At 50.2% G+C, this 27,492-nt stretch overlaps 11 protein-coding genes across 11 annotated transcripts; 7 read left to right on the plus strand and 4 right to left on the minus strand.

The window, feature by feature from the left end:
• Positions 1-3,045: 3,045 nt before the first annotated feature.
• Positions 3,046-4,965, minus strand: A1O5_10596 (uncharacterized protein; the record flags this gene model as incomplete). The annotated part of the gene is made up of 2 exons (XM_007751172.1): positions 3,046-4,381; positions 4,454-4,965. 2 exons carry the CDS (start codon positions 4,963-4,965, stop codon positions 3,046-3,048), a joined length of 1,848 nt encoding a protein of 615 aa, XP_007749362.1.
• Positions 4,966-6,336: 1,371 nt separating this feature from the next.
• A1O5_10597 (uncharacterized protein) lies at positions 6,337-7,251 on the plus strand (the record flags this gene model as incomplete). The annotated part of the gene is made up of 2 exons (XM_007751173.1): positions 6,337-6,462; positions 6,532-7,251. 2 exons carry the CDS (start codon positions 6,337-6,339, stop codon positions 7,249-7,251), a joined length of 846 nt encoding a protein of 281 aa, XP_007749363.1.
• Positions 7,252-8,181: 930 nt separating this feature from the next.
• On the plus strand, positions 8,182-8,721 carry A1O5_10598 (uncharacterized protein; the record flags this gene model as incomplete). The annotated part of the gene is made up of 1 exon (XM_007751174.1): positions 8,182-8,721. One exon carries the CDS (start codon positions 8,182-8,184, stop codon positions 8,719-8,721), a length of 540 nt encoding a protein of 179 aa, XP_007749364.1.
• Positions 8,722-9,351: 630 nt separating this feature from the next.
• A1O5_10599 (uncharacterized protein) lies at positions 9,352-10,980 on the plus strand (the record flags this gene model as incomplete). The annotated part of the gene is made up of 5 exons (XM_007751175.1): positions 9,352-9,518; positions 9,583-10,000; positions 10,077-10,399; positions 10,523-10,793; positions 10,861-10,980. 5 exons carry the CDS (start codon positions 9,352-9,354, stop codon positions 10,978-10,980), a joined length of 1,299 nt encoding a protein of 432 aa, XP_007749365.1.
• A 948-nt stretch (positions 10,981-11,928) lies between these two features.
• Positions 11,929-13,727, plus strand: A1O5_10600 (uncharacterized protein; the record flags this gene model as incomplete). Its single annotated transcript, XM_007751176.1, has 2 exons — positions 11,929-12,965; positions 13,031-13,727. 2 exons carry the CDS (start codon positions 11,929-11,931, stop codon positions 13,725-13,727), a joined length of 1,734 nt encoding a protein of 577 aa, XP_007749366.1.
• Positions 13,728-14,158: 431 nt separating this feature from the next.
• On the plus strand, positions 14,159-14,812 carry A1O5_10601 (uncharacterized protein; the record flags this gene model as incomplete). The annotated part of the gene is made up of 2 exons (XM_007751177.1): positions 14,159-14,225; positions 14,352-14,812. 2 exons carry the CDS (start codon positions 14,159-14,161, stop codon positions 14,810-14,812), a joined length of 528 nt encoding a protein of 175 aa, XP_007749367.1.
• Positions 14,813-16,250: 1,438 nt separating this feature from the next.
• On the plus strand, positions 16,251-17,728 carry A1O5_10602 (uncharacterized protein; the record flags this gene model as incomplete). The annotated part of the gene is made up of 4 exons (XM_007751178.1): positions 16,251-16,466; positions 16,533-16,687; positions 16,742-16,869; positions 16,938-17,728. 4 exons carry the CDS (start codon positions 16,251-16,253, stop codon positions 17,726-17,728), a joined length of 1,290 nt encoding a protein of 429 aa, XP_007749368.1.
• Positions 17,729-18,238: 510 nt separating this feature from the next.
• A1O5_10603 (uncharacterized protein) lies at positions 18,239-19,703 on the minus strand (the record flags this gene model as incomplete). Its single annotated transcript, XM_007751179.1, has 4 exons — positions 18,239-18,864; positions 18,910-19,190; positions 19,251-19,463; positions 19,513-19,703. The coding sequence occupies 4 exons, from the start codon at positions 19,701-19,703 to the stop codon at positions 18,239-18,241; spliced, it is 1,311 nt and encodes a 436-aa protein (XP_007749369.1).
• Positions 19,704-20,660: 957 nt separating this feature from the next.
• A1O5_10604 (uncharacterized protein) lies at positions 20,661-22,844 on the plus strand (the record flags this gene model as incomplete). The annotated part of the gene is made up of 10 exons (XM_007751180.1): positions 20,661-20,894; positions 20,954-21,030; positions 21,083-21,134; positions 21,184-21,358; positions 21,415-21,445; positions 21,502-21,566; positions 21,618-22,124; positions 22,176-22,336; positions 22,402-22,677; positions 22,734-22,844. 10 exons carry the CDS (start codon positions 20,661-20,663, stop codon positions 22,842-22,844), a joined length of 1,689 nt encoding a protein of 562 aa, XP_007749370.1.
• Positions 22,845-23,210: 366 nt separating this feature from the next.
• On the minus strand, positions 23,211-25,190 carry A1O5_10605 (uncharacterized protein; the record flags this gene model as incomplete). The annotated part of the gene is made up of 2 exons (XM_007751181.1): positions 23,211-24,736; positions 24,785-25,190. 2 exons carry the CDS (start codon positions 25,188-25,190, stop codon positions 23,211-23,213), a joined length of 1,932 nt encoding a protein of 643 aa, XP_007749371.1.
• Positions 25,191-25,427: 237 nt separating this feature from the next.
• On the minus strand, positions 25,428-27,020 carry A1O5_10606 (uncharacterized protein; the record flags this gene model as incomplete). The annotated part of the gene is made up of 3 exons (XM_007751182.1): positions 25,428-25,605; positions 25,665-26,059; positions 26,916-27,020. The coding sequence occupies 3 exons, from the start codon at positions 27,018-27,020 to the stop codon at positions 25,428-25,430; spliced, it is 678 nt and encodes a 225-aa protein (XP_007749372.1).
• Between the last annotated feature and the right edge of the window lie 472 nt (positions 27,021-27,492).

Here is a 27,492-nt window from a genome sequence, read left to right on the forward strand (position 1 = left end):
GGGAGTTGCTGTTACATCAAAGTTCTTCGATACATCGCCTATCTCACTGTATTGAAGTCCAGATTGAAATCTCGAGTTGACCCCAAAACCATGGTCAAACCTGACTCTGGGATCACAGACAATCCAGGATCTTTGTGGTATCATCGACTTAGGGGTGACTACACTGCCTCTTACTTCTGTTTTTAATTAATTGCGCTCCTCCTTCGCGAAACAATGAGTTCATTCACCCTTTGAAGCAACTTGAATGTACATAATCTGAGTAACTGTTACATCCGTTTTGCAAGCCACAACGACACACAAGCTAATCATGGAGGCCCCAAGTTGAACATTCAGGCGCCAACAGACTGCGGGCCGGTCGCGTGTCTAAATTCTCTTTCACTTTAGGTAGTGATGGAGAATCAAGATAGATGAAGGGGGCATTAGATGAAGGGGGCATAAAATAGGGCGTTGTGGCTCTCTACCTTAAGATTTTTGATAACTCGATTGCTCTTAAACAGTCGAAATCCTGCTACTAGCTCCATGAATGATACTCTGATGTCGACAGCGCCGAGATCGAATCCTAGTCCGCTCTGTGGGAAATTCATGCCCAACCTCTTCTTTTCGTGGCTCCCTTCGGGCATATAGGGATCTTACCGCACCATTTGTAAAGAGAGAATCCACAAGTTCAATCTTCTCGATCTCTAACAAACTCCAGGTATAGGATCAATTAATACTCTGGGATTCCTTCGTTCTGGGCGGCCTCCATCGGGCCCCCCTGAATATGCCGCCCATGTAGAGGTTATGGAATGGTAAGGCATTCTCTCGGAAACTTATTCGCTCGAAGTCTCCAGCTCATCGAGAATGTGACCTTCACATGGTGGGGAAGCTAGACTTCCTTCAATATCTGTATCCAGTTGCGATTCAGCAATGGAGAGCGACTGAGATTTTACAGCTCCAACGAGTGCGCCTACTTGGTCGGCCTTGTATTTAAGTGCTTCCTGCAGACATGAGAGTTCATTCTCGGCTAATTGATCGGTCCGGGATTTGAGAATTTTGTATTCATGATTCCATCTGTCTGCATCCGAATCCCTGCCGAGTTTGCGTGCCGGAGAGGTCAGTTGAAAGTACGTCTCGACCGGAAAGCGTTCCGGAAGATCCTCGCGATATTCCAGCATATGGAAGGAGTTTTCGACTCTCATGGCCAAGTTGCGCTAAGCCTCCTCGTACTTCTCTATCAATAGGTAGAGGTGTATCAGGTACCCGTATGTGTATGAAAACGCGGCCGCGATAACTCCGTCATATTGAATATGATGCAGTCTTGTAAGGCAATTCAAGCCAACATATTCTGCTTCTGTGTATCTTCCAGCAACAAGTAAAAGCCCCATTGAGGCCCTTGCAGATCGTAATGCCTTGTATTCGTCGGCATCCCAACCTGAGATCAAGCCGTTGAGTCGTGAGTTCACGAGATCTGCATCTTTTGATATGTTCGTGCTAGAGTCCATTGGGAGAGTTTCGGCGTCCAGTAGAAAGAACGACTCGCCGGAAAAGTGGTGGCGGAAGGCCTTCCGGGCGCAATCGTAGGATGCTCTCACAAGCGCAATTAAGTTCTCTGCTGCCAGTCGACTTAGGCTTTGGAGCAATACCAGCCGAGTGTCAGTAGTCTCGCTCATTCTTAACGAGATCGCCTACGTAGCGAAGTAACCAAGCTTCAACCTCGTCTTTACATTCAGCCAAGCGGGCAACGACCTCAAGCGGGCAAAGCAGTTGAGAGGGGCTTCTCGAGCGTACAATGGTGGGTAGTCTGCAGAACGCCCGTCGCCACTGTCGATAAGCTTGTGTCATATTTTCCCAACTATACATCTGGATGCCCATATCAATGGGCAGGAAAAATTCATCCCGAGCGCTCCTAGGATACGTTAGGCCGCGCAGACTCGTGACTCCTGTAATTTTGGTGCCTGAACTCCACACACCTGATCGTAGAGACTCTTCCATGAACGCACTGAGAGAGTGCAAGAAAGTTGTTCCACATTCCGCAATTGGGTAGGGGCATTCAAAGGCAATGGCGTTGGCGGCGAGGTAATTTATCCGGTGCAGGCTCTCCTAGACTCACGTTGAGCCCTTTCCGTTTTGCATGTTTTTCAATGCTGGCCATGTCGACAGGGCGTCCTCGGAGAACAAAGATTGATTTCTTTCCAACAGCCCTCCGCCTCTCACGCTGCAAAAGAATCTGCTGCACATCGATGGATTTATTGTACTTGCAACGGCCCCAAGCATCAAGTCTCGATTTGAACATTTTCTTACTACAGTCGTCAGCTGGGCTTATGCATTTTCGATCACGTAGAGCGTACGCTGCCTTGAAGCCATGTTGAGTTTCCATGATCTGCATGACTTCCTTCAAAGGTCGACCCTCGTCCAAATAAAGATTAGTGATTAGAGGCCGATAAGGTAGCCATCCTAAGCTTGGATCAGGGTATTTCGCCACACATGTCATCTCCAATTATGGGGCCAAGTGGTTGTGGTAGCCACTGGGATGCGCTTGTTCTGGAGAAGCGTGGAGTTTGTTTCGGATGTTCGCGAAGATTGAATTAATGGAGTAGCATCTTAAAAGATGCGAGAAAGAGTGTGGTTGTAATAGCCAGAGGGGCCTCTTTGGAATAAATAGAACTGAGGGCGGCATGGCCTCTTTCGAGGTCGTGAGCCCCGCGTTTAAACAAATGTAAACTAGTGTGTCCTGCGAGGATCTTCTGTTCAAGGCTACTACAAAATGGCTCAGGTTTGCTCAGGTTAAAGGGCTTTGAAAAGGTCAAAGATTCCAGGTTGAATATTTGTGATATTCTTTGCACCGCCGGTTCTGTTCCTTGTCACTCCGGAGTCTACTAAGTTTTTTTTTGCATGCACGACATTACCAGACTTCGGCACTTATCGAGTACTGCTCGTTCAAAAAACTAGCCATTGTTACTTGGTTTTCAATCCAGCTTGTAACTGCTGCCCATTCTCCCCCATTTTGATACCCGGATACACCGAACACTTTTCTTCTCTTCCGAACCTATTTGCTCGAGCTTCCGCTCAGGAATTCTCCTGGATGGTAGCCTTCTCGGGACAATAATCATGACTCTGACTATGACCGTGATCCTGAGCCCGGACATGCTTCAGACGACTTGCAACGTCCCCATCCTCGGTCTCGACGGCGGTGTGCTTCGTGAAATACGGCGAAGGATCCAGAACGAAGAGAGAGACAACACAGGCGATGATGAAAAATGGGATAGAAGCATACCAAACATATCTGAAGGCATCGCTATATCCCCAGCGCATCGCATCTGTTGCAGCTGCCACCACTTCAGCAGGGAATCCCGCCAAGGCTGAAGAATGCCTCGATGAGATGGCTGCAATCAGCTTGCCCACATCTGCCACGGGGAATCCGAGCGGCCGGACTGCTTCCACGACACGCTTTGGGACACTTTTCGGCACTCTGTCGTTGAGCACCGTGTTGAAGATGGTACTTCCCACAGCTCCGCCAAGATAACGGACCGCTCCAAGCAGTCCGTATGCGAGGCCAATATCGCGTTGAGGCACATGCAGGCCCACCGTGCTGTAGCCGATCACCATGACCCAAGGGAAAGGAATATTTGCTATGCCTTGGATAACCAGGCCTCCGGCAATGCGGTGTGGAGTGACAACAACCAAAAGACCGCATCCGAGAGCTTGAATAGCGTTGGCAGCCAGCAGTTGTAAAGGGATGTGCTTTATCTGTGGAACAAGAGCCCCTAGCATGCCACCCCCAATGAGAGCACCAATTCCAGTGGGGACATTGTACCAGCCGGCAGTGATTTGGTTGGATGTGAATACGTACGCGATCTGCTGCGGCACGAACGTAGTCAACGCTATGTGCGCGAGACCTGAAGAGAACATGATGATAATCAGAGAAGTGAACTCTCTGAATTTTCGGAACAGCCGGTAAGGGAAAAGCGGTCTGGCCGCCCGTCCAGAGAAGTCCCACGCGAATGTGCACAGGAACAACACACCACCGATAGTCAATGGCACGATAACGGCGGCGCTCCGCCATGGATAGCGGGTCCCAGGCCAACCCAAGCCAAGGAGAAAGACTGTCACTCCAGCCGTGTAGAGGAAGATCCCTACGTAGTCCAACTCGTACAGGACTTGGCGTTTTGTGCGATCCTGAAAAATCCGGCGCGGAGGGCGGTAGAAGATAATTGTGCCCGCGACGGCGATGAGCCCAACGATCTCACCTAGGATGAAGAGCCATCTCCACGTAGCGTTTTGGGTGAGACCGCGACCCATTAGAGGGCCGAATGTGCCCAACACGGTCAGATTGATCTCGGTTGTAGCCATGCCGAACGATCGCCACTTATTGGGTAGAATCTCTGAGATACCCACATAGATGCTGCGAAGAAAAGCCAGATTAATAATTCAGGTCGTTCAAAACCGCAGGCGGCCTGAACGTAAGGAGACTCACACAAATGTGATCCCGGTGCCAACTCCCAGAAGCGTCATAGCGGCAATGATTTGTTCGAAACTCTGCGCCGTGGCTCCAACCAAGTGTCCGATCAGTAGGAAGATTTGACCGGTGACAATGACATCCTTTCGGCCGAGGTAGTCGCTGAAGCCGCCGGCAAGGGCGAAGGCGACGCTGCCGCCCAAGGAGAAACCCCCGCTAACCCAGTTCAGGTTGTTGAGGTTGCCCTGGAGTTCCATCGCCACCGAGGTCGCGATGGAGGCGAATGAATTCAACGTGAAACTGAGCGACGATATGTACGTGATTCCGAGGAAGAACACTGCCGCCCAGGTCGTGGCTTTGACTTTGCCATCGGCGTCTACATCGTTTAGCGCAGCACCATGAGGGTCACCGTGGTCGTCGTGGATACGGGAGTCAAGCACCTCCTCGCCGATCTTGTGTATGGAGGGTTTCTGCTCTCCCACCATGGAGATCTGCTCGATGTTCTCTTGCTGGACGATATCGACACCCATACTGATAACTTCGTTGTTTGTCTTGCTGTTGAGGATCTATGTGCGTGGTTGAGCCGGGAGGAGACTAGGTATAAGATATAGGCTGCAGGAATTGCTGAGCCGAGCGAATCGAGACAAACCTGGAGTCTATTTGCCCCGCGCTGGCTATGGTCCCAAACCCGGGGACCCCACGAATAATGCACCAAACAGGTTGCAGAGGTAAAGGCACACAGCTAATCGACACATGGTTCGGGTTGCCATTAACCGCTCCTGACCGGTATGTAGGCAATCGATTGGTGTGAGTTTCTAAGACTCAGACTTAGCTTGAGGTATACAGATCTCGCCGCCTTGCGAAATGAATGCAAGAACTTCATTCTCGCAGATGATCCTGACCTCCTGTAAAATGGCAGTAGAAATTAGCCAAGGCGGTCTTCTCACAAGTGTGTGCAAGTTCCGTCGACCAGCCCCAGAGGTGTTGTTGGAGCCGCAATTATTGCCAAGGCGATCTCAGCCGAGTGTGTGTGTCCAAAAGAGGGGAAACGCCCTGCTCTGGCTCTATCCTCTTGTGATCGGAAGAACCCCTCGGACTTGCCATTTTGGGTCGGCATTTCTCTGTGGGTCCCACTTAAGCTCCAAGGAAACATGGATAAGTCCAATGGATATTATTACTCCGTACTGGTTAGACAAGTTGTCTCCGCAACGGTCGAATCATGCTCCGAGCGACGTATTGAGGCGGGGCGGAGAAAAAGTGGTCGACGACCCCACCGCCATACCGGACAAATTCATCGTTGGAAAAGACCTGCCATCTGCACAGAAACTTTAAGAGCTGAACTGAGTCTGTAGAGGACGAGCCAGTAGAAAGCTGAAACGACTGAAGAAGCTGGACTTGTTCAAGCGTTGCTGAACCGACAGAACATCTTGAGAATGGGACTCGGTTATGTTTAGTCGACAGAAGTCCAAGCACCTGCTCCGTAAATTGACTCTTCAGATACTTCCCGGCTTTATTCATGTTCGTCTCTAGCTATTTGATAATTATGGGCCCGATACTTACAGTGTACAGGTATCGGATATATTAATCTATCCGGCGTCTTGCCAGCAGGATAAATTAACGGAGAATCTTTATCCCATGATTAAACGTGTACATGAATATCCTAGATTAACTGTTATATTATGGGAGCAAGCCAGCCCATGCCAGTCGCCCATTGTTTCAATGTCAAGACGGGTGTCCCAGCTATAACGTTCTCAGTCTCCAGAGTTCTCGCCGCCTCACTACTTCAACACTTTCCTAACAAACCTAGCCTTGAACAACATCCCTGTCTTTTGACACCAGAATAAAGGACATACTAGACACATCTCAACCCCAAAAACCAACGCAGGGGTTTTTAAATCATAATGGATCTCTTCCCGCGGGAAAACGATGCTCTGAAAGTCAATCCCTCGACTGGAGCTGACCTGGCTCTTTCGGAACACGGATCTGACTGGCTTTGGGCTGTCACGGCCGTCTACATACTCTCCTTCGTAAGTCCTTTAACTTGATTTGAGTCCCGAGCCCTTTTCCCTGACACATATACTGATGCTTTTGTTTAGTTTGTCTGCTTGGTCCCCTCCTTCACAGCCCCGGAGAGCAAAAGAGTCTTCAATTACACTTTGTCCACAGCACTTCTGGTTGGGGCAGCGACATACTATGCTCAAGCTTCCGACCTGGGCTGGACAGCTCTCGAACAGGCCAACCAGCTGACCCGACAGATCTTCTATGCAAGGTACATTAACTGGGTTGTCTCGTTCCCGGCGTTGATCTTGTCGCTTGGTCTCTTATCAGGCATCTCGTGGACCACCATCATCCTGAATATTGTACTCTCATGGTTCTGGGTCATCACCTACCTTGTTGCCGCTTATACCGCCACCAGCTACAAATGGGGCTTCTTCGCTTTCGGCACCTTCGCCTACGTCATTGTCGCAATGAGCACTATCAATGAGAGCCGTGAGTCAGCGCAAGTCCTTGGCATCGGTCGCCACTATATCATCCTGTCTGGCTGGGTCAACTTGATGTGGCTGCTATATCCTGTTGCATTCGCATTGAGTGATGGTGGTCATGTTATTGGCGTCACCAGTGGTTTCATCTTCTTCGGTATCCTCGATATGCTCCTCTTGCCAGTGGCGGCGGTCGGCTTCCTGGCCCTATCACGCAACTGGGATTTTGCGATGCTGCAGCTCGACTTCAGCGAGTACCGCGGCGTCCGTGGTGTTGAGAACTTGTCGGACAAGGGTGGTCGCTCTACTACTGGTGTCGATAACTCCTCCGGCTAAAACTCACGAGGTTCAGTTGACCTGCGTGATTCAGGCCCACAGTGTGTCTAATATGAGCTTTGGATCAAGCAAGACAGAGGTCTAAATGGGCAGTTGTGTGATTTTGTTGTGAGATCAACGCGATTGGGGGGTTTCTTACGTTGTTGGCTTAGAGGGGTCGCATTTGGGCTGTTTCTTTCTTGCAGATGGTAGTGTTCTGACCCGTGTAAATGAGATGAAAAATTCCACTCGTTCAGCTAGGACGCAACATTCTTACAGGTCAATGATGTCTTTCGGTTCTTTGGAGCTTACCTTTTGAGCCCCATTTGAAATATGCTCATATGTTCTGACTTCGTTTAAGTTGAGTAAGATCCATCTCATTGTACTCTTCCAGCTAGTGAGTGGATTGAAGGTTCATCAACACAGACGCCGAATCGCCAAATAGCTGTGATCAAGGCACGAGAGGGTCATAAACGGAGGATCTGGCGAATCGAACCAACTTCCAATCATCAACCACTCTACGCTCGGAGGAATTCCCGTACGGCGTTCAGAGAGGAATGCTATTCTAGGTTTTTTCGGCAAAGATCAAACACACCCGCTATTGTTTGACTTACCGAACTTATTAGGAATAGTGGAATATACTATGCTCTTGGTCTGGCCCAAGATCCGCCCGGCCTTCAAGCACTTCTTCGAGCAGGATCACGCACGAAAGCTTTGTTTCAACCGTGGAGCTCGGGGCTCCTGCGAGCTGGATATTGTTTCACTCAACCCAATACTACAACTCTCATCTTCTGCAACAGCTTTGGTCCAGCTCCAGCGGTTTGGTTGTAAATTGTTGGCAAACTCCAAGACTTACAAACCCATCGCCGCTAAGTCTTACAAGAGCAATCATCTCAGAGAAAAAGCAAACAATATCGACCCGTCTCATCAGAGTGACGACCATCAATAACAATGTCAAACCCAAACGGTCTCCGACATATCGTCCGGTATGTGACAGGCCACAACGAAGATGACGGCATATCTGTGTTCCAGACTACTGTAGACAACAACCCACCTGCCAGAGAGTTCCCCGATGGCATGAAAATCTTTGACTATTACTTAACGCAAGGTTTTCCGGTTGACGTAGCGGCTGCCAAGGATATCCGCGCGTACGAGCATCTCATCCAAGACCCTCCAGGGATCGTGGTCCCCGATGGGTCCGCAGCAAGAATCGTCGATCTTCCGCCGGCATACACTTCGCCCATGCATCGCAGCATGAGTCTGAACTACAACTTTGTAATTGAGGGAGAGGTTGAAGTGCTCCTGGACTCGGGCGAGACGAGAACTTTGAAGCCAGGGGACGGATTGGTCCAGCGTGCCGTTAACCATGCGTGGAGGAACACAAGTGAGATGAAGTGGGCGAGGATCACCGCCGTTGTGTTGCCCGTGCAAGGTTTTCAAGTTAGAGGGCAAGAAGGAAAGATGTCTAGGGGGACAGAGGGCGAGAAATAGTCGGAAGACGTGTGAATGATGCTCGCTCATGTGCGGCTTACTGAGTTGGAATGGTAGGTGGACTGCTCAAGAGCTCAGTCTCGCTTCGAGGAGTAGCGCGTGCATCGATTCGCATACTCGCTGTCACACTACTTGAATTATAAGACTTTGCTCTCAACTAATCGCATGTTGCAATACATTTGTTGAACTCTGATCCGAGTTGTAGACTTGTAGTCAGGGATGCCATTACACTTTTCCGTCATGTCGAGAATTCTAAGCCTCGGGATGTATGGCCACTAAGTATAAAGTGCTTGGGACTGCAGTTGCCGATTTTTGGTGACATATACATGGCCATTTTGTGTTAGCTGTATCTCACAAGCTAGTCCACCAGGCAACAGGTCCTGGATCCTCCAGGTTCTTGTCATGCAAGCTGTAGGACCAAGGTGCAACCGGATTAGAGCGGCGGAGTCTCAGACCGGGCCGCTTTGTCGCGATGCAGTGCCACCCCAGCAGCATTGTCGAAACTCCGGTAGTCTATATCTTCCAGTCCAAAAATGCATCGATAGCGTCGACTCTTAAACGTGAAGCTGGACAACACACCATAATCAACCCGTACCATTTTGCCTGGGGAAATTTGTGACAGTCACCAACATGATTCAAAGCCACATCAAAAAAGTGATAGTCGTGGGCGCAGGTCCTGTTGGCCTCCTCACAGCCCTGATGTTGGGTCAGAAAGGGATTCCTGTTGACGTGTTGGAATCAAATGCAGAGGTCAACAATTCTCCCCGTGGTCTGGCGTACGGACCTGCTGCGGTGAGGTATGGCAGCTCAGTTGCTCCATTTTCCTCCCTTGAACCTGGTCATACTAAAGTTCTGGAACAGGGTTTTACACCGAGCTGGGATACTGGAAAAGGTAATCCAAAGTGGATTCGTTGCAGGTAGCGTTGCTTGGAGAAAACCAGACGGAAAATTCATTATTGGATTTGATCGGTTGGACACTGCGCTGGAAGGCCTGCCACACACCGTCATCTTACCAGTAGGCTCGCTCTCTGCCCTGCTTGCCGATGAAGTCCAGAATTACTCGAGTATCACTGTCCACTGGAATCATCGAGTTACCAAAATCGGCCAGGACAATGGCAAAGCCTGGGTCCAAGTTGAAGAGACCTTGCCGGGAACCGCCAAAACGATGGTGGCGGATTTTGTCATCGGTTGTGATGGAGGGACCAGCGCTGTCAGGAAGGCACTGTTTGGCGGCAGCTTCCCTGGATATACCTGGCCTATGCAGCTAATCGCTGTAAATGTAGGTGTTAGCGTCGAACGCAGTCACTAAACTAGACGCCAACTTCTGGAACGGGGCCGCTGACTCTAATGAACAGGCGTCTATTGATTTTGACAAACTAGGCTTCTCCGATGCCCAATGGATAATTCACCCAGAGCACTGGTTTGTCATTGCCAGAATTGATAATTCACAACTATGGCGTATTGTTTACGGCGAGACTCCTGGTCTGTCAATCGACGAGATCCGAACTCGTCTGACGGAGAAGTTTCGCAAACATCTCCCGGGCAACCCAGAACCCGAGGGGTACACATTGCGAAGTGTCATGCCGTACTCTGTCCACCAGCGATGTGCCGAGAAGATGAGGGTGGGAAGAATATTGTTGGCGGGAGATGCTGCGCATCTTAACAATCCCATGCAAGTGTATATTCCTTAGTGGAACTCTCTTTGCCGACAGGCTTCCATTTGCAGCAGGAGATTTCTGACCAAATCTTCTGACCCCATTCGCGCAGACTTATTTATCTCACACTGACAAGAATTATGCAGGGGTGGCCTAGGCCTCACAACAGGCGTCGCTGATGTAGGCAGTCTGATCGACTGTCTCTGCGGGATCCACAACGGAGCAGCGTCCTTGGACATCCTCGAGAAGTATAGCGAAATACGGCGAGAAGTTTTTCTAAATAACACAAATGTTATTTCCACGGCAAATTTCGAACGCATCATGCAAGACGCTGAAGGGATCGCAGAGAGAGATCCATTCTTTCAGCTTCTGGCGCAGACGAAAACCGATCCTCAAATCGCTGCGTCTTTGGCCAAGGTGGGTTGTGCCTGTCTTGTTCTATGGTAGTTTGTTGCAACAAAAGCTCTGACACGCAACTACTTAGCATGACTTGAGTATTGGCTGTGATATGAGTCAGTTCTATGATATTCCTCGGATGATTGACACGGCAACCCGTGAGGATGATTCAGGAAGAAAGACGTCGCTATCTGTTGCGAGGGGGTGAGAGATGGTTGGGAGTGCCGAGAGACACAGAAACGCTGCAATGGCGATGAAGTTGCCCTCGATGTCTCCGTGGCAGTCCTCATCTGTAATGGTAGGTACCTAAGTATGCCAGAGTTGTTATATGCGAACATATGCGAGTCATATGTTTGAATCTGAAGTCTCAATATCGAGCCCAATCAATGTGCAGGGTTTTGTCACTAGTTGGGTCACATTAACTTTTGACGGAGCAAAAGCGGCGGCACGCCAAGCCTATTGCGGACTATACCTGAAACGGTATCGCGGCCCAGATGCAGGGCAAGGGGCGAATTTCCCAGCAACGACCCCACATCTGAAAAGTATGGACTATTAAATCTCGATTACTGACCTTGACCGCAGCAACATTCAGCCCGCCAGCGGAATTATGCAATCGGCTAGAGTCAAGAGGCAGAAAGTGAATGTCGCATGCCAACCGTGTCGCCTCCGGAAGACGAAGTGCGATGGACGCGCACCTGTGTGCCAGCCCTGCCAGAAAAAGGGCGGAACTGGTCTAACATGTACCTGGAAAACCAGTCCTGCGCGTACTCTTCCGCCTCCATCAATACAGCACGTCGAAAGGGTTGATACTGGACCTCCGCTGCCACCTCCGGCCGCTCCGCTCGAGAGTGTTTGGCTACAAAGCACACCCGCACCTCGAGAGCCACTTACCTACCCGACACAGCCTACTATCTACCCGTCCACTTTTTCTCACCAGTCTCACTCACTATCTGTAGCTAGTCCTCAACCACTTGGCGCCGGCGAGCGTGATTTTGCAGGACTGCACGAGCCCCAAGATTCTGCCGTGATACTGCCGCAGGTCTCTCCTTCGGAACAGTCAGTCCATGCTATCATCGGCGCCTCTTTGGAAGACGATGGTGGGGCAGGTTTCTTTGGCAGTTCCAGCGCTGGAACCTTTATGCAAAGTGTAAAGAAGATGATTCAGCACAAAGTTAGTGGTGCGACACCACTGGACATTCAATCTTTGAATCAACACCCGCAACGTCGATGTTTACCTGCTTCCGGCAATACCAATATTACCCATAAACAGTTTGACTATGTTCTACCTCCTCGACGCAGGGCAGATACTTTGATTTCTGTCTATTGGAAGTATGTTCATGTCCTCTACCCTTATTTGGACAAAATCCAGGTCCAGGAGGATTACGAAAAGCTATGGAAAGGGGACGATGGAACGATAGAGGATGAGCGGTCGTACATGTGCTTACTGAACACCATATTTGCCCTGTCCAGTCAACTTGACGAGTCAACCCCGGTCGAGGAGCGAGAGCGCTTTGCTCACACTTACTACACTAGAGCCAGAAACCTGCTGGATATTGTGGAGGGCGGATCTGTACGCTCTGTGCAGTCTTTCTTGCTTCTGGGCCAATACTTCCAGAGTACCAACGAACCCCATCCATGTTGGATGTTTGTAGGACTTGGTATACGAACAGCACAAAGCCTTGGGCTTCATTTGCCCGAAACCAGCGAACGTGCCGCTGATATCCGGACACGAGAGCTCCTACGGAGAGTGTGGCATGGATGTATTCTTATGGACAGGGTTGTTTGCATGACTTATGGTCGCCCTTGCATGATAGGTCCGAAAGCGGCTGTTACGGTACCTCTTCCCTTACCGATCGAGGAGGAGGAGCTCATGCGTGGGCCTGCCCAAGAGCGCCCGGCGCAACTGCAGCGATCTTGCGTAGCCGAGTTCTACGTCCACTCCCTCAAATTGTACGCAATTTTACACGATGTGTTGTTTAACTTCTACTCGGTCAATTTTCAACAAACTCGTCCCCTGGATGCCGACAAGTACTTCGGGTCCTTGAGCGAAGGGCAGTCTTCAGTCTTTGAGATTGAGCACAGACTCTTCAAATGGGAAAACAGCATCTCTGACCACTTGAAAGTTGCTTCAAAACCTCAAGCTGACGAGCTAGGGTCCCAACTGTATCGCCAAGCTGTCATCCTACATCAAAGGTACGCTTCCCACGAAAAAGTGAAGATCTATGAACAGGGTCTGACTGCTGCTAATCATCTCATAGGCAACTGCATGTTCGCTTGTTACTCCTGAGACCTGTTCTGTCGAGTTTTATCACCACCGAGTTTTACAACGGAGATCGATCCGTTCCCTTGGCAAGCGAGCTATCTCATAGAACATTTTTACAATGTGCAATTGTCTGCGTCAGCGTGGCGCTAAAGGCTATCGACACAATCTATCAAGGAAGAGGCCACAATGCTGGCGACATCGGAAGTCTGGCAGCGTGGTGGTATAATGTCCTTTACTTATACACGTCAGCAACCGTGCTCATTGCCGCTCGCCTCAGCTCTGCTATCATGGTTGATGTTTCCGAAGAGTTGATCCTTGATGGCTGGCGCAAGGCGATGGAAGTTCTCGACTGGTACAACCCGTTTGGTGCTTCCATAAAACGTCTGACGACGACTCTGCGCCTCCTATTCGACGCTGTACCTCAGCAATATTCTCGCTTTAAAGGCAACTCCCGAGGGTTCCAGCCAGATACGTTGTCAGCTACTCGGAATCTCGACCAAGGCTCGCCATCCATGCCACCATTGCGCCCACCAGAACCAACCAACATTGTCGCAATGCCTGTGGCGGAGACTGCAAACACCTTACCGCAAGATGATACTAATACTTTTTCTAGCGAATGTTTTCTCGATTTTGACACGGTATTTGACCCAAACGATCTTTCTTGGCTTATGACCATTCCGCTGGACGGTTAACTGCACTGTCGTTGGATTCAAACATGTGTTCGAGGACTCAGATGCGGCCCGGCGAATGTATCTGGGGAGAGCAATATGTCATAACTCCATAGGAATATTGCCGTTCCTCAAAGAAGAGGCGCCGCATTTCTCTTTCATTTCCAGTAGATACGCAGACCGGGTAAAGCTTGGTGACGTCCTGGTCAATCAAGACCAGGTATCACTCCGAAACCGTCTTTTCGCCTCCGGATCATGTTTTCATTGGATCATCACTGAAGTTCGGAGCCAATTTTGACCGAGTCCCGATTTGTACCATCGCACCACTTTCACCGGAATGTGGCGGGGTTACCGAGTATATGAATGAATTTTTCGCCCAAGAAGATTGCCTGTCCCCGTCTCCTCCAAAAGCAAACAATCAGACATCCCTCTCTTCTACTGTTCACAACTGAAACATGGATTCCTCCATTTACTTACGGGCGGCCAAAATCCTTGGCGTCACTGGAGCAGCGTGGCTAGGTGGTGAGCACTTACCCGTTCGAGAGTACCGATCGCTATTACATCAGTTTGCCAAGTTGTTTGTGAACTTTTCAAATGGTGCTCAGGCCAAATAGCTCTAAAGAGTATGCTAACAACAGAACGAAAAAGGCAATATCGCTGGTCTTTCTCTTCTGGTCACACCGGCTCTGCGCCGTTCCAGCGCTAACGACGGCGTGTCGTCGAGCACTATATCGAAGCAGTGGAGATACATCTACGAGTCCGGAAAGGCTCAAAACCCTCCCATCGCGGCTGTCGCTGCCGCGGCGTATCTCTACCTTGCATGGACGGCCCGTCAGCTCGCACAAACGAGCCAACTACCGCTATACTACGCCTCAGCGGCGGCTCTCACACTCGGGATCGTGCCTTTCACCCTCATCGCAATGTCTTCTACAAATAACAAATTAATGCGACATTCGGAGGCGCTGTCCAAAAACTCAAGTGCACCCCTGCAACCGTCGAGTGATGAGGAGGTAGACGAGCTTGTTGCGAGGTGGACGGTTTTGAACGGAATTCGAAGCCTTTTCCCATTGACGGGAGCTATCCTCGGGGTCATTGCTATCTTAGGGTGATGGATTTAGCACCTAATGTAAAATAAACATCCTCCCCTCTCCCTCTCCCTCTCTCTCTGTCGCTCTGTCTCCCGCCTTGCACTGATAACTATACTCTAATCTTTCGAACACCAAGAACTGCCAAATCTTCGATGAGATATTCTCCCTCGTCGTCCTTGTAATAAATCACGGACCCGCATTTGTTGCGGAATATCCTCCCACACCCGTTAGAAAATGAAAGAAAAAGTCGAATCGCGGATTAAGATCCGCCGAATGACGAAAATTACAAAATGAAGCCCTTTCTCCCCCGCTCTCTATATTGTAACAGAGCACTTCTGGGTTCGGCGTGCACGTGCAACAACGCACAGAGGCCTGTCCAGCAGGTCGGGAATCGAGAACGCATTTCTGGTTGGCGCTGACAAGACAACACCACCACAAACACCACCCAGAGAGGCAGCGGCTAGGGCAACGAACGCCCAGCGCGGCGGCGGCATTGAGGAGCTAAATAGGACTGGTAAAAACACTCAGGAAATAGATAGACAGCACCAAAAAACCATAGTATTCATAATACTCTCCTCAAACTGTAAAGAGTGGCGCTCTGCCAGCACTGTAAACTGTTCCGCACTCCCCCTACCAGCCCATTTTGGTTTGACATGTGACTAGACAACTCTCCCCCTTACTACCACTCTACCAGCCCAGCACAGCTCAGCTCTTTGACTTGTTACAATATCTATAACGAAATCTGGGAGAGGGTCATTTTGAGTGGCTGATGGCGACTTCAATTTGCTCTTCATCCACGAATAGATCGTGAAGTGGAAGGCTTGCCAACCGAACGAGTCGGAGGGTAGAATTCGACGATGTCGAGAGTATTGAAAAGGGTTCCTAGGTAGGACAGAAGGCTCCGACTATGTACCACGTACCTGGGTAGGCCGAGGCTCACGATCTAGGGGCCAGCTAGAATAAAGCCGAGCAGCCTTCAAGCCTCTTCTGTAGATGCGCCCACTACCATAAGCCGAACGAACGCATCGGCCTTGGAGCTGCGGGAAGGATGCTTGCTTACACAGACTGCTCTCGATTTTCTTTTCTGCCGGTCTTTCTTTCATCCTGCACCGGTCAGGCCCGCATTGTAAAGGCGCCGAGTCCGAGCTGTGGTCAGTCGAGCACTGGACGGTAATATGCTAGTCACCCGGCCATGCTTCCGATTGGCCCAGATGGTTCCGGTCATAAATCCGTCCGGTATTGTTACTGTTTGTAAAGCTCTCTTCCCCACCATCCCGTTCTCAAAGACGCGGTGGTGCGAAGCAAGGGAGTGTAAGGCCAGCCTTCCGGAGCGGGAGAGCTCTACCAAGACCTCGCTAGCTAGCGTGGGACCCCCGGATTTTTGCGTCATATAAAGTTTACATGTCGGCATTGAACAGCTCCTCCCTCCAGAGAAACCGAACTCAGCATAATTGCAACCATGTCGAACACAATGACAACCACCATCTCCGACAGCGAGGCCGTGCGCCTTCCCCTGCCCACAAAAAAGGCTGAATTAGAGCCGGCTCCAATTTACGACGTCTACAAACTCTCTGACGAGCGCACAAAAACGCTGCGGAAACTGCTCGAAAAGGGCCATGTTACCGTGGCGCCGCTGCGCAATCCACAGCTCATCCTCCACAGCCATCTGCCACATGTAGGGAATTTGCAAACCGGCTGCCGGAATTCCAATCGCCGTACTCCCTGATCTGACGTCATACAGCTTCTAGGCTCTGCCTACGGACTGGGCGCCGATAGTGAGCAGCTGACCAAAACTTACGAGCACGACATTCAGACGTTGGTCAGGATCGACGAGACCTTCGTTCGTGGTGATAAAATCACCAAGGAGAACTGGAGGCAGTTCCTCGGAAACAAGGAGTTAGTGCAAATCTCTTTCCGGTCCCGTGGTCCTAGTCGCTGAATTGTTCGCAGGTACACCGTGGCCTACGTTGACTTTTTTGATGACGAGGTTCGAAAGAACGGCGGCGACTGGGAGAAGGTCGTTCAAGAGTACTTGTATTCGGGAGCAGAGCCTCTCATCAATGGCTTCTGTGGCGGTCGTAAGTTTCTCCCCCTTCCCCCCGGGGTCAGTTTGGGTTGGACTTCAGCACCAATAAGTGACAAAAAGTTGCGCATCCTTTCATTCATCTCGCGTATGGATATGAGTTCCGGATCCCCCAAGTCGTCACGCAGGCTCTAAGTCTCGGGTGCACCGAGTACGTCGTGTGCCACGGACTGATCGACAATCCACCTCCGATTCCTTCGCCATACAAGACCCGCAGCCTCGCCGAGGTCATCAAGCGCGTGGAGAATGATCACCGGTTCGACGGAATCGTCAACTTCCCCGGCACCGTGAACTTTGGCATCGTGCTGCAGAGTCGCTTTGAGGCCTTTATGGAGCACTGGAATGCCTGGGAAGTCACGGACCCGGTCCAACAACTCGAACACTGTTGCGACCTGTCGGTTTTGTTGGCGATCAGCGCCGGCTACGGCGACGGGAAATTCGACTTCTTCTACGCCCACATCATGACCGTCGCGCACGCCTTGCGGATTCTGTTCCACTATTTCCCCGCCGACAGGAGGGTTTCAATCCTGCGGCAGTACGCCTTCTTCACCATCTTGGTCTACATCCTCCAAAAGAGACTCTCCTTTGAAATTGAGCGCATCGAGTCGGTCGACACAAACGGCCGTGACTGGAGATGGATCACGGAGAGCGCACTCAAGCACAGGTGGGCGTTGGATGACCACTTCTTCAAGGTTGTGCGAGCCCTGAAGGCACTTGCGGAGACTTATGGCGAGAAAGATGGCTTCTATCTCAAAGCTGCCATTAAATACGTGAGCGAGTTTAATGGCTGGGAAGGGTTTGGAGAAGGTGTCATGGGCTTTCTTCCGAGCAGGGACGGGTATATTCCAGCTTAAGATGTAGCCAGATTCTCTAGTGTGCTCCCACATTGTAGCTCTGGATCAATCGATTGGTCGGTCTGTTTTGACCTTCATTGGAGAAGTGCGTAATAGAGGTGCTGCCTTGTGGTGTCTGCCGTTTGCTCCAATTCAGCTGATTATGGATCGACGGGAACATATTATTGTTATGCTCGTCGTACCGGTTTGCACAAGGCAGCCGCGACTGTTCGATTGCTTAGTAGTAGTGGAGACGACACAGCTGCTGAATTCTAGACCACTCGTGTCCTGAATAGGCTGGTCGTCGACGTATATACACTTTGAAGTGCCTTTCACGTCGGTAATAGTGCCTTCGGTCTTATATCAATAGTCATTTGCGTGCCTCAGCAACTCGTCATTGATTTCAGCAACAAATATATTTTTTGAATCAGTACACATTTCTTGAGTTCAATAAGGTAGAATGTGATTTGGTCGCATATTCGGATAGAAAAATGTGCTCAGCCCACCAGATTTTCGATGTCAGAAGTGGTATCATGCCCAGTTCTGCCACATAGGTTCGTCGAGGAACTCGAAAAAGCTGAGCGTATCTGGCATTGCACATTCGTTTGGAAGTCCAGGCAGTTCAACTCTGAGGCTAGAAGTCGGATTCTCTTGTTGAAACCTTCGGGTTTGTTCTGCTTTCCTTGCTTCGTGCACGGCCTTAAGGTCTTGTATTTTTGCGGTCACCGTCATCCAGACCAATGGCACACTGCGTGGCAAGGTGTTTAAAGGTGTGGAGTCAGCCTGTTGATTGTCTCTCAGAATGAGCTCTCTAGCTACTTCAACCGTCTTCGACAAGTGGTCCAGAACGTCACTGAAGCTCAAATATGTCCCGACGTAGTTCTGGTCCCAGCCATCATGGAGGCAGAGAGAAAGCTTCGATAGGACGACATAGAGATGGCCGACTATGGTAAATGTAGAGTACGGTATGTCGAAATGTATCGAAGCAGGCAAAGAGTGGACTATTTCGAAGAAGTGTTTCGCAGAAGTGAGACAGGCAAACAGCATGTCAAGGCGCGTAACGGAGAAAGACCCGTATCTCGAGGGAGGAATACTGGCATCCAAAGCGATCTCGTACAAGAATGCCTCGACTGCGTAGTAGTGCATGAGAAGAGTCACTGCTTCTAATTAGCATGTCATGGCACTTTCCATGGGGCACCTACCACTTTCAGGGATATTCAGAGACATTGACGCTTTGAATTTGCGCAATTCGGCCTCGAGTGATTTTACATAGGCTCCTATGGGCGCGGATATGCCCGAAGACGGGTCCCATTCTCTTTGAATAATTGTACGGCTTATTTTATCACCAAGATAGTTTAGCTTGGTCAGTTGGACAAGATAGATGTCGGTTGGGTATTCAACAGCTTCGGAGATCATTGAACAGCACTCATCAGTGTACTTGGTGTATCGGATGGGTTCGAAATCTCGAGCTGTCATCATTACCCTATCATGGCTTTGTTAGCTCCCAAGGCTCCTCCACAGACTCCTCTGCAGAGAGACATACACCGAAGTTAGGTAGAAACAGCCAAGATATGTTCTTCGCTCTTCCAACGTTCGCGTCGAACCCTCCTGCCGGTCCGGGAGGAAATATTCCCCCTGAGGCTTTGCATATTTTCGAGGAGTATAGTGTTTGTTTAGGCCGAGGTTGAACATCAATGCCATGATTAAGTGAACAAGGTTGTTAAGTTGTGTGCCGAGATGAAGATTTATATGATACCTGTGACTTGAGTTGAACCTTCCTTCCTTCATGAGAAAGGCAAACATACCACGCCAAATAGACGAGAAGACCTTGTAATAGGTCCAGGCTCTGCTCGCCGTGAGTCAGCATCTTCTGGCCGATGATTTCTTTAACTGTCCTTCCCATCATTGTCTGTCGTGGGACGTCGTGCCGACATGCTACCATCATAACAACCACAAAGAGAAAGGGCTTCTTCCCGCGGAGGTTCTCCAGAGTCATAAGTGGTGGAATGATAACGAAGGGAAAATGCTGCACTAGTTCATTTCGGAACACATTTAGCATTAACTGCGCCTCATTGTTGCTTTTGAGAAACTGATCAATATATGTAATTGAGGATAGAAAGGGTTGAGCGGAGATTTGCACCGGGCGGTTGCCCACTTTCGAGGCTCCAAGCTCGGAGGCAGTCAATATCGCAGTCACTCCGTCGAGCTTTTGTTCTAGGCGCGTTACATCGCTAAATGGCGTAAAATCGTCAACAGAAGTCCACAGGGGAGAATGTGAGAATCTTCACACACGATTTCTGCTTGGGCTTGCGCCTGTGCGCACCAGGCGGCTGTGCGCGGCATGTTTTCTTCAGCCTCAGGCAACTGGGCCATGGATTCATTAGCTAACTGTTTTCAATTGTGGCGTAAAGCTGCCCATACCGCTTGCAAATAGTTTGTTCCTTTTTAGTCTCGCATCGTACCTTGGCGACGGCACATGGTACACACGCTCTCGGAGCGCGGACGCCGCCGGGGCCATCCAGCTGACTCGATGCTTGAGGCATATTGTTGCAATGTTTTCCGGTTATCTGCCACAGCAAGAATGTACAAGGCCGACGGGAGAAGAGAAAGAAGACACCCCCGAGCGCTACAGGTTGAAAGAAACTAGGCAGAGGTTGGCAAAGGGTGAAACTGGGAGCATAGACGCACGAACGGAATTTCCGACGCCGAGCGTGAGCATAAAAGCCAGCAGCCTGACCGGTCCAAACTGCCACTAAGGGGGGAAACGAATCGTCAGACAGTAAATTTTCTTCAGCCTCGCCGTGCCCATTTGACCAATCAGATACTCTTTAGTGGAGTTAGGCGATGGTTTGGATCGGACACGGAGCACTCTCACAGTGGACGTGCAATGGTTTAAAGGTACAGTGTTGACTCAGTCTGTCTCAATGAACTCATGTCTGATATTGAATCCAGCATGGCATCTCTTGCGCCATCAGAAACGTCATCCAAGGGCATTGATTTCGAGAGCAGCAATCCTCAGAGGACAGCGAAAATAGAAGACTCGAAGACGAAAGATCCATCCATTGCGCAGCGAGAGAAGGAGACAGATGGAGCTAAAAGACTTCTCCGTCGCCAAGTCTATATTCTCTTCGCTGCTGTCTTCGTCTCTACATTCCTGATGGCACTGAATGGATCAATAATTGCAACAGTGAGCCCTATACATGCCAGTTGAGCGAAGCTGAGTGGAGGCTGATGTGTCTGGTGCAGGCGATCCCGAAGATCACAACACATTTCAACTCTCTCGAAGACATTGGTTGGTACGGGAGTGCCTATCTTGTTGCAACGTGAGTCGGAGTCTGTTCTTTTGCTGGACAAAGCCTCTTACTCCATCTTCAGCTGCGCTCTGCAACCCCTTGTCGGTAGAGTTTATACCCATTTCCCTACAAAGGTGAGATAAACACCTTTCGACAAAGTTCCTGCTACTCATAAGGTTTGAGCATACATATGTCATGTTTACCTCCATCGTCTCGGTCGGGGCTCTTGTCTGCGCCACAGCTGGCTCGTCCAAGGCCCTAATTATCGGAAGAGCAGTTCAAGGCTGCGGAGGAGCTGGCGTTATCAACGGTGCCTTTGCCATAATTGCCGCAGCGGCTTCTAAGGAAGATCGACCATGTAAAGACATCATCGATGCCTCCCCTACAAGTTCCGCTTGCTAAGAATAGTCTCAGTGTTCATAGGCATTGCTGTCAGTCTTACGTCGTAAGTCACCCTCTTCAGTTCTTGCAGGCACACTCCTGACACGAAGATGTCTATAGGATCGGGACTATTGTCGGGCCTCTAGTCGGTGGCGCTCTGACACAAGATGTATCATGGAGACGGTGTTAGTGATTTCTCGCGGCTCTTTGTACTTTGTACACACTAACGCCAACAGGTTTTTACATAAATCTGCCCCTAAGCGGACTCGTGATATGCGCTTTCCTCTTACTGCCAATTCCAGAACAGGTCAAGAAGCAACCGGTGAGATCCAACCTCAAAGCCATCATCACTAAAGAACTCGATCTTGTGGGTTTCACCATTTTCGCCCCGGCCTGCGTCATGTTCCTACTCGCCATGATCTGGGGCGGCAACCAATATCGATGGAACCCTTCCGTCATCATCGGTCTGTTCTGCGGCGCTCTCGGTGCGTTCATCATGTTCGCTGCCTGGGAAGTGTTCAAGGGAGAGAAGGCTATGATACCTCCGGCACTTGCTAGAAACCGGCTCGTGGTCTTTGGCTGTTTCACGTCGTTTCTCCAGGTTGGAGCGCTGTTGTCGCTGAGTTACGATCTTCCCATATGGTTCCAGGTCGTCAAGGACGAAAGTCCCGTAATGAGCGGAGTTATGGTACTTCCTACCGCCATTGCGCAGGCTATTGGGAGTATAATGGCGGGGAAATTAGGTGAGTGACGATATTTCACGTCATGTAAAGCGTTGCTAACAGTGACAAAAGTCCAGGTGATTGGTTATTGCACGCCGTGGGCACTCTTTGGATGTGTCCTGACTTCCATTGGATCTGGGCTGATGACCACATTTGCCCCTTCTACGGGTGCTGGACCCTGGATCGGTTATCAAATCCTTACCGGGACCGGGAGAGGCTCCGTGGTGCAAATGGTGAGACCTTAACTGCCAGCATTCGGCGTACATTGTTGACTGACCAAAACGCCCCATTTTCTTAGCCAATCACTGCGATCCAGAACTTTTTGCCGGCAAAGGAAGTCTCCATAGCCACCTCGCAGGTCTTCTTCTGGCAGTATCTTGGAGGATCCGTCTTCCTTGCCATCTCTGAAACAATCTTCACCAATACTCTGCGGTCGTCGCTGAAGACCTACGCCCCAGGCGTCAACCCTGAGAGCATTATCGAGGTTGGGGCTTGTGCCGTGCGATCGAGCGTGCCCGGTGATGAGCTTGACGGCGTCCTTCGCGCATACAACCACGCCGTCGTATCGACCTTCGTGAGTGGTTCCTGATAACTCTGTTAGTTGCATTCTGAACTGAAAACTTGGTCTAGTATCTGGCGGTCGGTGCGTCCACGGCAGCATTTCTCACCAGCATTGGCATGGGGTTCCAAAGGCTCTCCAAGAAGGAGAGTAAAGAGAAACCAAAAGAGAATGACGTGTAGTGCCGCCCCAGTGTCGCCCTGATGCCGCACTCGCCCGCAAGAAGCTAACCTGGCCATCTCCGCTTTCTCAGGCGTCCGCGGTCGAATCCAGAGATGTTCGAAGTCACTGTAGATCTCATATCATCTGTACAATGTAACATGTACAAAAGTCAAAAAGAGGTGGTTCAGAAATCTGAATTTTAGTTCTGCTTCTGGTTGCGGCCCTGGTTGTGTGCTTCTTTCATTACAATCTGGAGAGAACAGCCAGTTTGATGCTGATAAATTCATGTACGAGTAAGAAGTCATTCAAGCGCGGCAAATCTCTGATTCTTGGGTTCCTTTCGATCATAAAACCATTCTCGCCTCTCCCACATAATACGGCACCATTCATGTCCATTCCAGAGCGATACAGCAGAGGTCGCCACCGCCTTGTTGCAGACACAACACCACTGTCGTTTCATTCTCGGAACGCCGAAAGTTCACCTCGTCACCTGCCTGGAGGTCTTCGAGTTTGACCAGGTGGCTTGCCGTGCTCTTATCGATTTCGCCGCCTGTGCTCAAGGTTACCGTCCCATTACGAGGTGGCTGGATCTCCACCACGACCTCCAAGTCCGGAAGGTTGATGAGGTAGGGCCTGTATGGGCTGACATATATCGGACCGCGGCTATTCGATGTGAGGGTCGAGCTAGTAACAGTGCCTTCAGAGTGGGTATCGCTCAGGACTGGGTCTTCTTGAGGCGCAAACCTGCTTGTTGTTCCACTTCCCGCGTTGGTTCGAGTTCCTGTCTTGAGACTTTCGTTCCACCAAGAATCTGTGGTCGTAGTCGTCTCCCCGTCCGTCTGTGGTGGGGATCTGTCATTGCTATGAGCTGGACTTCCCGACACCACCGAAGCTCTTGAATGATGAACTGAAGAGCTCCTAGAACCTTCACTATTGGCATCTGCGGGCGGCAGCAAACTTGACTGCGTGTCGAATCTCGCGCTCAATAGTGTAGACAACGGCGAGAACGTAGGCATTTCGTACAAATTCTGCCTGCTCGTGAGAGGATGATGACCACGCCGCGGGTGCTTTTTCCTTCCCAAGAGTGAGCAATCGCGATTCATTCTCCGTATCACCGTCCTTAGAGCCGTTACTTGTCCAGGGGAGTACTCTGCTAGATCTGGAATAGTCCACTGATCGTACAGTCGTCCATGTGTAGCTGTGGCAACGAAAGTACCAAGCCTTTTAATAAATAGGTGGCACAAGAAGCATGTTTCCTTGCTGGTACCAATGAATCGGGGCAGTATCGGGGTTGGTGAGAGTAGGTAATGTACAATCAACTGTATTTCCGCGTGAACATGGCAAAGGACTTCTTTCCCTGTAAGGGATATCGAGCTCATTTTAGGTTCGTAGGGGCCGATGTACCGTGTTTTGATGTTTGAGAATAGATGCCGCGTCTTCCTTCTGCGAGCTTCCCTGGCCATGGTTTGTGGGATTCGGTGATATGCGCCAAGTTTGTCGATCTGCGTAATATACTTGTTGTTGAACCATTCTTGAGGACTCAGCTCCGCATTCTCCAGATTCATCCGGAATGGCATTTGTCCCTCGGCGGTGGTGATGGCATAACTCTCCATGACAACATTCTGCAGCTCCCACTCCAGTTGTGAATTGTCTGAGCGGAGGGCATTTTCAAACATTCTCCTCAGGTCGGATAGTCTTCTGACGAGATCGATGGCAGCGGGAGTAGAAGCGGCAGCTTGCATTCGGGCTAAAGCCCTTTCAGAGCTGGACGAGCTTGCTGAATCCCTCCTACGTGGAACAGAAGAAGCAGGCCGTTCCCCGAGAAATAATCGCATGCGGGATAGAATGCGCTCCTGTGAAAGACTCAATATCAGTTTCGACAGTGTTGAAATACACTCCTCGAGGTGGATATCTATGAGGTTGTTAGGATGGGAGAACTAATGAGGGAGTCTATACTGACTGCTGTTGGCGCAAGACATTAGGCATTCGCAAATTTGTTCGAGCGTACTCTTGATCTCTTCTGGCACTTCTCCATCCCCAGCGACTCGTATGATAAGACCCGGCTGCTCGTGAAGCTCCTCGATACAGACTGCAGTCACACTCTCAGCATCATCCTGGGCTGCCAAAATGAATGCAAAATCATCTGCGAGACGCTGCTCGGTCTTGTAGGACAAGATCTGAGACCCAGTCGAAGCAGGCAAGTCTTGAGTACTGGCTGACCGTGATCCCGAGTATTTCGAATCACCCGGCACACCTTTCGTCGCTGCAGAAAGTGCAACGATCCTTCGGCGAAAAGCATCTTCTGGTACATCCTGCCATATTGAATTTCCTGGTCTAGCCGTCTGGATTGCCCTTGCGCCAGACATAATGCAAGACGGTAATCTTTCCGTTGCGTTTTCTTGTCGAAGAAGCTCTCATATACTAGAACATGAGTAACATGAACCCTGGGTGTTAGGTTCATGTGGCATTCAACAACCAGTAAGGGGCCGCCAACTGGCATTGACTACTTGTGACGCTTCCGCCTGTGATTGGATCGCTTATGTGGATGCATTCGTGTTGCCCTCACTTTGATGGCTGTGCCTGAAATCGGAGAATGCTGACCGCTAGAAGTCCCAGTCGTGGCACAATCTGAGGTTGAACAGCGCATTCTGGGTCCCTATGTAAATCTTGAGCTTGTCGTCCACGAAGGCGCCATAGCCACGCTCAGCGTCTCCCCCAGGCGGTGTAATGGTGCCATAGCTCCCATTGCTGGCATTCGTTGCCAGTGTGATGTTTGCAACCCTTCTATTGTCACGTCTGTAGATACTTTGGCTGAAGCCCAGGAGGCGTTGCTTGCGTACCACTGGAAGTCATAGCTGCCATCGTCGCCAAAATCGACATTTACGGCCACTTTGCAATCAAGTATGGTTCCTGCGTTCAAGGTAGGGTACAGATTGTCTGTACGTTGCCAAAAGGTGAATTCAATTGTTGAAGCTTTCTTGGCAAGCTTGCATGTTTGTAAAGTTGAGCAGGTGCAGCGGGTGACAGTGTGAGGTTTCGTCACCCATGAGACCTTGATCGTCGCTGGGCAAGTCGAAACACTGCCAATACGATCGTCGTTGAGTTCAAGAGGAAAGAAAGATGTACTCAAAGCTGCCTGGTGGTTATCCCCATGTTGAATCACCTCTTCGACGACGAAATCAGTAGAATCGGTCAGATATCCGAGGCTTTCGGCGCGTATTATGTGACCAATTTTCTGCCCATGTACGTTAGCCACTTTGTTCAGACGCCCGTAACCATCTGTAGTAAGAAAGTCGCCATCCTTGTAAGGTCCGAAAGAGCGATGAGGAGTAATAGTAAATGTAACCCGCACAATTCTTGTAGGTATAGCCAAGCGTCAATGTAGCAGTAGGGGTCGCGAGAGAAGAAGCCGTAGGATCCAACCGTCAAGCCTCACCATTGAAGCTGTTGAGCAGAGCAGATCTTACCAGGTGTTTGTTGCATTGATTCCCACTGTGGCATTCAGGTCTGGTGCGAGCTGATAGACCTAGATATAAGTGCCGTCTGGCCCAACGGCGACGTCAAAATGCCACATTTGAGAACGGGCTGCGCGACGGTCCGCCAGGAGATTCGGCGTAGCATAAAAGAGATTGTTGAACCCATTGCCAATTAGCAGCAAAAATGGCATACCCTCCAGTTAAGCTGCCCTAACAGAAGACTGATTCTGTGACTTTTGGTTGTGTCATGGCAGTCTGATAGGAGTCTACCGAGTCCCAGTCAGTCAAATCTACGAACATGTGAGACTTGACACCGCAATTCCCATCTTCACCCGAGTTTCCTGGAGGATAAACAAAACCCTTCAAATAGTTTAGGCCTGCATATGGATGATCGTACACAGAAATCGACTTCCCGCATTCTCAAGAGCAAGGTTTCAGTGATGCTTGTGTGCGTTGGTTGTTGTCTGCTTGTCAGAACCAACTCGTAATTAGAAAGTTCAGATGGAGGGCATCTAAAGCAAGTACCCAGTATGTGGCCCCACATACTCCATGAGGCCAGTCAGTATCCCCCGCCAAGCCCCCGCATGATTCTTGGCACTCCTACTAATTCCTTACCCAGCGAGCCCAGTGGCCCAGGTAATCTAGCCTACTCTTGCCTACTTCACGGCCGTACAGGTAATAGCATCTCACTCCACTTGAACCACCGTACCCAGTAGACATCGCTGCGTTCGCGGAGGTCATCCGAACATGTGGCACCCCCTCGCAGGGTCGGTAAAGTTCGCTGCTACCGTCGAAAGCCTTGCCCTGTGCCAGGCTGTGGTCGGCATGTTCTTTTGAGAAAATTAAGAATGGACAGTCTTCTAGTTATGTGGCGAAGCGATATAAAACTTGTACGCGCAGCCGACTTCGAGTGAATCGAGCATATCGGCGTAAGCCACGTTCGTAAAGCACGCTAGAGTTCCGACAGACATTCAAGGTATTATGAACAGTGAGCTAGTCCAGGACACTGGCAAGCAAGTAGAATGGCGAGAGTACGGTATTTTGTAGTTCAAAAATCCTTCGGGGCTAGCTCTGGACAGAAGACCGTGTGCTAGTGAATGCTCCTTTGTAATGTTGCAAGTATCGAACGATAAGGCTTGGGATTGCAGATTTGACTATCACTCAATCGTGTGACACAGCTAATGGCTTGGTG

The sequence above is a fragment of the Cladophialophora psammophila genome (genome assembly GCF_000585535.1).
Source record: "Cladophialophora psammophila CBS 110553 chromosome Unknown aczJe-supercont1.20, whole genome shotgun sequence".
NCBI classification, from domain to species: Eukaryota; Fungi; Ascomycota; class Eurotiomycetes; order Chaetothyriales; family Herpotrichiellaceae; genus Cladophialophora; species Cladophialophora psammophila.